Consider the following 8,300-nt stretch of genomic DNA (forward strand, 5'->3'; position numbering starts at 1 on the left):
TAACATGCACAAACAGTGCAATATATGCTCAAGAATTCGAAATTCGTTTTTGGAAGTATGGAGTTTTGAAAACTTTGCTTTTGGTCTATATTTTACTATGCCTTGTTCAGAGGAATAACTGGGCACGAGACTAAGATGGCTCTACTACACCCCTCAGAATAGTAGGTAGTCACTTCACCAAGTGGTGTGCTACCAAGAATCTCACTCACAATGAATCTGGGGGAGGGGAGTGAGGAAGGGAGTTGGTCTACTGAAATCTGATAACTGATTACTCTAAATCCTCATGGCTATATTTTTGTCCATTTCTGGAGGAGCGTGACTACTTTGGGCTCTAGTTGATTGATTTTAATTCATTTTTTTGGTCTAGGGCTTCAAGAATCAAGCAACGTCCAATTTACCTACATTGGGTAATGACTTCCCTATGGTTATTATGTATTACAGAAAGTAAATTTCAAACAATCACGTAAGCATGCTTGAACACACAAGGTATCCTCTTACTTGGGCTTCGAGGAGGTTTAGAATTTATCTCTCAAGTCGTGCTTACACGCTGCTTGAGGAGAAGGCAACGTCAATTGGCGCATGATCTAAGAACCAAGCCCAACCTTTCGAGTTTTACCCTGTTTTAAGTTACAATAAATGCCCACTTAAAAAGCCCACAAGTTGGGTTTTTGATAACTTATACAACTTTGCCATCAAGGGCCCAAACTTAAAACTAGACTAATATTATACTAATCTAATAAATTAACTAGTTTTATATTGATAAGCTAGATTAAGTAGAGTCAAATGGACTTAGAGTGTTGATTACCAAGTTGATTCATAGTGTGTGAGTTATAATCCACAACTTGCCTCACACACTTGAACTTTCTAAGGCAATTAAAACTCTAATCCCTTGGTAAGTATATATCTTTAATCAAGTTTAACTCATGTTCATCATAAGGAATCAATCAAAAACAAATTTTTCCTAATTTTTTTTTTGTTTTTATTTTTATCTCTAACTATTGCAAACAAGTTCCACTAACTTCTCCTACTCTATTACAAAATATGGGCTCGAAGTACAACTATTCATCAAAAACCAACTGAGCTGCCAAAAAACTAGACCCACATCTCTGGAGGTGACTGGGTGGTCGCCCCCTAGCCAACTCGCGGTCAACCGCCGGCACCGGTGAAGTTCGGTTGTCCTTTGGTTGTAACTTCAGCTCCTCTCCAGCTTTGTTGTCCCGTACCCTGATTTGCAAGAAAGTAGATCAGTACTGAAAAGTAATAAAATAAAATGACAAAAAATTGAAAAAAATAGAAATGGAAAGATGATAATGATGTTCCCTTCTTAGATTCTCAACCAAGCACTCAATCCTTCAATCCATGATGGCAGCGCCATTTGAAGCTTTAGATAGTGGTGGTAACTTCAAAAGAGTTTGTTTTAAAAGTGAGGTTCATCCTAAATTGTTTAGAGTTTGAGTGTGGGAGTTGTGAAGAAGAAAGGTAGACTCTTATATAGATTAGATTGGTTTAAAGCTAATGAAAACATGAAAGCTTTAGTTGTTGGTATTGAAATGACTTGAAAATATTAAAAGAAAGATTGATTAAAGATTGAAATAAAAACAAGTAAAATAACAAGTTTTGATTGAAAGGAAATCAAACAAACAATAAAGTAAAAACTTAAATTGAAAAACTAGACAAGAAATTAAACAAACCAAGTGGTTTGGATCCTAAGACAATAGATGGTTTCTCTCTCCCTTACTTTTGGGTTATATACCCCTACTTTTGCCTTTTACAGATTTGCCCTTCTCCATTACAAATTAGACACCTTACACTTCACTTTTGCTTTTGCTTTTTTATTTCTTCTTGACCAAGGTAGGTTTTGGGGGAATGTCATATTTTGAGATAAGGGCCTCCATCTCTGGTCTTCTGAATTAAGGGCTTTGACCTTTGACTTTCACCGTTGACTTTGACTTTTTCAGTATTTTTTCATAGCAGCTTCTGGTCTTCGTAATAAACGTGATTAAGGCTCTTTTTGGTGTTAAGACGCAGCTTTTATGATAAGTGGTCTGAAATACTCCATAACTTGAAAAAGGCAATAAAAGCTATGAGTTGTCTTTTCATTAAGCATAAGAAGGGTTGTAATGCAGCAATATACGGCTAATAAAATGCACATTTAGGAGCTGATCAAAAACCTACCTTCCTTCCTTCAAAGTCCCATTAAGTCAAGCTCTAAACAATTTATGGTGAACCTCACTCAACAAACCTAACCACTAGAACTTCACTACTTTTGAGGCAAGGCCATCCATTTCCAGTCTTCTAAGTTAAGGACATAATTTTCAATCTTCTGGGGTTGAGTCCTTCACCGTTGACCGATGACTTTGATTTTGACTTTTTCAACAATTTTTGATACAAGCTGGAGTATTCATAAGAAGCATTAATAGAGCTTCTTTTCGCGCTAAAATGCATCTTTTATGATAAGTGGTCTAAAATGGCATGTAACTTGCAAAAGACAGTAAAAGTTATGAGTTGTCTATCTATTATGCGTAAGAAAGGTTGTAATGCAATAATATAAAGTAAATGGATAAATATGCACATTTGGGAGCTAATCATCTGCCTCTCTTTTTAGGTACTTCTTCAATTGTTTTATTCTCTCCTTGATTCTTACGAGGCCTACCCCTCTTCTTCGGAACTTGTTCACTTGTTTTTTTCTCCTCTTGCGTCTCTACATACTCAAAAGCAGATGGTTCTCTTCTTGTATCATTCTAATCTTGAGTTGATACTTTCACATGTTTCTTTGAAACTGATGGCCTACCTTTGACATTGAGTTTTTCTTTAGGCTCTTGCATGTGTGTAGTCTTTAGATCAGCAAGCTCTAAACATTTCTTCATCAACATTAGTTTTTGGTGTTTTGGTAAGCAGTTGAACTTCTTCTTGATTCCTTCCACCTCAGGTAAAATGTCCAGTGACCCTCTTAGAAGTTCCATTGGCTCAAAATCAAGTTGCCACTAACGACGATCTATGGACCTCAAGGGTATGTAACCATCACCAAGTTTTACCATATGTACTAACTCATGAGCACATGGAAGACCACAGTACGCCTCAAAACACACCCACATTCCTTTTCATAAATGCCCACTTTGTTTGAACGTACAAGTTCTTTCGACAACATATCAATCGCCTCCCTAGAGATAAATCGTCTAATCTCACTATATGCCTTGTCTCGACAATAATGACGCATAATGTTGCGACTAATATTAAATGAAGCTTGTATACCATTGAGCTGATTTTCAAGGAGGTTATCAATCACCTCCCAATTTTTGTACAAATTGTTGCGCGAACTCTTCAAATTTCTCTTCAAAGATGAATGTTGGGATTCTACTCTATTGCTGGTGTGAGTGCCGAAGTGCATCACTAAATCAACCCAAGCCTCCACAAATTGTTCCTTGTACTTGTTCAACAACTCTTCGACGTATTGTACCACATGTGTCATATGTGCATATTCATTTCTAAATACAACCAAATTTTCATTATAGACATATTCAATAGGTGAACTGAATAACTCACAAACCATTTCGTAGAACTTCTTAAACTCATTGTTTTCTTCAAAATATTTATTACAGTTAGTAATTACATTGGTCTGAATGTGCCAACGACAAAGGAGGTGTTTAGCCATGGGAAATACATGCGCCACAGCATTCATCAATGTCAAGTCTCTATCAATCATAATGACTTTCACACTAGATGCCTTGCCTTCCAAAACATTGTATAACATTTCTAAAGCCCAAACAAAGTTATCTTCCTTCTCTGAATCTAAATATGCAAAAGCAATAGCAAACGTCTTCATCGTAGACGTAAACCCAACAATTTCTAGCAATGGCAGATTGTGAAGATTAGTCCTGTAGTACAATCAATAATCAACACTTCCAAAAAACACTTGGCAAACTTAATTGATCTCAAATAAGCAAAAAAAAAAAGATTCTTGCATTCTCCTATAATCAAGTTCTCTCTATGAGATTCATAGTAATCGCGATCGTCCAACATCTTTAATAATTGTTGCATCTATGATCTCCCTTGCAATTTTGTAAGGCGATGTTTCGCTCAAAAATTGTAAATGGTACTTAGGGTTGACAAATTCTCTAGGTCGTTCCTTTTCAAAGCATTCAGATTCTCTAGGTCTTTCCTTTTCAAACCATTCAAAATTTCTCTTGGTTTAACTCCAGCCTCAGACATCTCGATCACAATCATTTCTTTATCTCGTGTTAGCCTTCCCACAAAAGAATAGCCTGTAAGATTTTCAACAAGACGGTGATTATGAGTTCCACAAAATATTCCCACTTCCCATCTGCCTTGATTACGTTGATAACCCTTCAACTTAAATGGACACTTGCACTTTTTCGTTTCTGTCTGTCGAGTGAGTTTCATGGATAGCTTGTATCAATCTATTTTCTTTGGTTTTTGAGGTCTAAAAGCACCGCCTCTCTCACAAGTTAAAAGCACCCTAGCTAGGTCTTCGGCCACTTTCAACACTATCCGACTTTGCAATGATAACCACAAAACCAATTTCTCTCCCTACCTCTCTGCACCAATCAACAAGGTCTTTTCGGTTTTCAAATACCTGCAATCATTTTGTTATAGATTGTATTACATCACTATTCGGCAAAATTCTATACTAGATTTATAAAAGTGTCTTCAAGTTCTTATTGTTTACCTATAAAAAATAAGTAGGTAAGTAAAACTTTACCTATAAAATGAATTCAAAGCTAATTTTTTGTGGTTGTAAAGCACTCACCATAAAGATCATGCCCAATTCATTGGATTTGAAAATAAATTTCTTTGAACTTGAGATGAATTTAGGGTTCCTGGAATTTGAGCATCAGAACCTTGATTTGAAGTTTGATTGAATATTTCTTGAACTTGAGATGAATTTAGGGTTTCTTGAATTTGAGCATCAGACCCTTGAACTTGATTTGTTCGTGCCATTTGATTTTAAAGAAGAAATAAATAAAATAAGCTTTGATTGCTTTCTTTAATGGTGGATCTTTAAACCGTCTGGTAAAAGCTCTGATACCATGATAATGTTTTGAGACAAACACTGAAAACTAAAAATGTATTTTTCATTTCTTTCTTTCAATTGTTACAGAATACTCTTTATATACTAATTTTTACAAAGTTGTTATAGGTTGTTATCAATACACAGTTGTCAAGATTCTAACTAAATCTTGTTTGTTACACTTGCTGACGTGTCCTCTTTATATATATATAAAGTAAAACTTAACCTAGAAAATGAATTCAAACCTAACTTTTTATTGATATGATATCCTCAACATTAAGATCATCTCTACAAAATTTCAACTCATTTGGAAACCTCTAACATAGATAAAGAATTCAACGGCTTGATTCTTTGCAATTTAATAGTTTGGTATTCTTTTCCTAGTAGATGGTGCTTGACATTATGTTTGCTTGTTTGTGAAATACCTACTAATGTGCTCTTAATTTTAGTTGTGTTGTGTTTGGAATAGCTTGGATTCTGGAATTTAAGTTGTCTGCAAGGCTTCAAAGCATTGGAACATAGTTAGTTTTTCATTCAAAACTTCAAGTCAATTGGAATGGGTGTTAATACTCTAATTTGAAACAAATTGGGTGCTAAAGGCGCATGAAAAAACACTAAGCAATGTGACTACGGCAATTCTCTTTCTGGGTGTATGTCTCCCTCTGATGTGTTGAAAGGCTTGAGCCTAGCATTTGTTAGACTAGTACTCCATATAGCTATAACTCCTAGCTAGTAGATTATTTATGTTATTTATAATGGATTAATAAGTATTTTATTATTTGGAATATAGGTGTATGTTCAGGTAGAAGATTTCTCTCAAATTAGTCATATATCATGTGTGAAACCTTTTTTTTTTTTTTTTATTTGCTAACCGGGTGTCTGGGGTAGCTTACGCGCACCTCGACTAATCCTGGGGCCCTGGTTGGAAATTCGACCAGGTATTGCCTCGCCAGTGGCCTTAAGGGGAATCAAACTAGTGACCATTGGGGAACAAACCCAAGGCCGGACCAGTTGTGCTACCCCTTCCAAGATTTGTGTGAAACCTTCAGTTTGGATGTCTACTTAATTGCATGCCTTTATGATATGGTGTGTAACACAACTCCCAGTATTGGTATGTGGTTTCCAGATTTTATGTTGACGAGGGCGGATGATGCAATGAGCCATCTAGCAGAGTGTTTTGTACATTTCACGAGATAGAATTGATGCCCAACAAGCAATAATCGATGAGCACCAACATGCATTAGACTTGCTCTTGTCGAAGTTTCAAGGTACGTAGTCCTTGAATGTAGTACGAAATCATAGTTCTTTTTTCTTTGTTTATGTAACTTCTAGAGTTTTATCTGAGGCTTACACTCTTTAATGATGTTCAAGTGGGCTGTTGGTGGAACAGTTTAATTATTGGATGGTGTGGAATCACTATGGTCTTCTTACTTGGCTATTTTAATTAGATTTGTGTGATGATTTTCAGGTTACCCCAATGGCTGAAGTTACTATATTAGGAGTAAGACTAGTGGGGCTTTGTTTAAGCAAAAACAAATACGCGTTGTACATTATTTCGGGAACAAATAAATGTTCATGTTTTAGTTAAATGGGTAGACTTGTGTCTCCTGAAATTTGAGGCATGCTTACTTATTTCATGATCCTCCCCTTGGGACCTCTATATTGAGGTCAGGTGTTCCTAATTTTGTAAGGTGAGTATTTTTTTAAAACCGATAGCTTGCTTACCACAATTTATACGAAGTGTTGAGAACTTATGGTCAATTTTGCTTCAGGTGTCACCATACACTTTATTTTATTGCTGGAGCACATTATTCCATTTGGTATAGGTGCACAAAATATCGTGATATATCGCGATATTTGTCGATATCTATCTAGATTTTAGAGAAAAATATATAAATATCACGATATGTTCAGAGATATATACGACTACAAATATCGACGATATTTATGATATTTGGAGATATTTTGCAATATTTAGCGATATTTTGTGTATGTAACAATTTTATTTAATCTTTACTATTATATTTTAAATAAATATAAATAATGTATCATGATATATCAAGAAATATCCACAATATCCATGATATTTGTCGATATTTTGGATATATCCACGATATTTGCATGTGAAACAATGTCAAATATCCCAAAAAGAGGGATATATCCACGATACATATCGAGAAATTGAGTATCAATCACTACACCATAACAGATATTTTGTGACAGGGGCTTTTCTCAATTTGTGACGCCAAATAGGCGTCAAAAAATTTGTGACGTCGAAGTGCCGTCAGTATTGTTGTTTGGCGTCACAATAAATCAAAAAATTAGTTTTACTTTATTTATTAAAGTTATTGAAAATATAGTGACGGCAAGGAGGTATCACTTCAATAAGGATCAGAGTCACATGTTTGGCATGTGCCACAGATGAGGCGTCAACTTCCAATCTTTACGATTTCTTCTCGACCTCAATTCTTTTTCTTCTCAACACAGCAGAGAGAAACCTCGTCTCCACTTTCCTTAATCTATTCGAATTCCACTCTCTTTTTGTTCATCTTCCCCAAATTTCAATGAAAGTGAATTGAAGGAGGTAGGTTGTTCATCTTAAACAAAGGTACCATCTTTCCGATCTTTTAAGGTCAGTTTCTATAAAAATTAGTTATTTTTTTTTCGCGATTTTGGTTTTTGGGTTTGCAATTCTTGATTTCATTTTCTAGGGTTTATAATGTTCTTGCTGAATGAGTTTGTTTATAATAGTTGGTTTCCAAGTTAGACTTACTAGCACTACTATTGTTGAAAGTTAGACTTGTCATTTTTTTTGCACTACTACAGCTGCAGGGGAGGGACTTCCAACGTCAACCATTTAAGTAATTAACTTAAAGTCTAGCCAAGGAGAAATTAGCTTGGGAGAAAAAGACGATACCAATGATGTCATGTCATTCCAATATCCACTGTACAAACATTTAAGTAATGGTGGGGGCGGCTGAAAGGAATGAAACTCCTGGAAATATGATGGGAAAAGGACGAACAGAAAAAGACTTCTCAAAGAATTGGTACTCCTGCATGCACATTTTTGGGTTCTCTCGAACAAGCAACGACTTCAGAAGTAAGGACACCACCTCTTCCCTAAACATGCCACAATTTATCTTGAAGAGGATGCTCACCATTTTTCTCGAAGTGGGGGATTCTCAGTAGGAAGGAATCTTAATTGAGTCATAAAAGAGAGAAGTGGGGACGCATGGACATTCATTTTCCTAGCTATTTCCTACAGAGCAAC

General features: G+C 35.6%; 1 protein-coding gene across 1 annotated transcript; it reads right to left on the reverse strand.

Annotated features, from left to right (window-relative positions):
- Nucleotides 1-3,043: 3,043 nt before the first annotated feature.
- Nucleotides 3,044-3,823, reverse strand: LOC147503182 (uncharacterized). Its single transcript, XM_086604732.1, has one exon. The coding sequence runs from the start codon at nucleotides 3,821-3,823 to the stop codon at nucleotides 3,044-3,046; it is 780 nt and encodes a 259-aa protein (XP_086460858.1).
- Between the last annotated feature and the right edge of the window lie 4,477 nt (nucleotides 3,824-8,300).

The sequence above is a fragment of the Coptis chinensis genome, chromosome 4 (assembly GCF_015680905.1).
Source record: "Coptis chinensis isolate HL-2020 chromosome 4, ASM1568090v1, whole genome shotgun sequence".
NCBI lineage: Eukaryota > Viridiplantae > Streptophyta > Magnoliopsida > Ranunculales > Ranunculaceae > Coptis > Coptis chinensis.

Coding starts and splice junctions, on each gene's coding strand:
- LOC147503182 (XM_086604732.1), bottom strand. CDS start 3,823: ATGAAGACGTTTGCTATTGCTTTTGCATATTTAGATTCAGAGAAGGAA.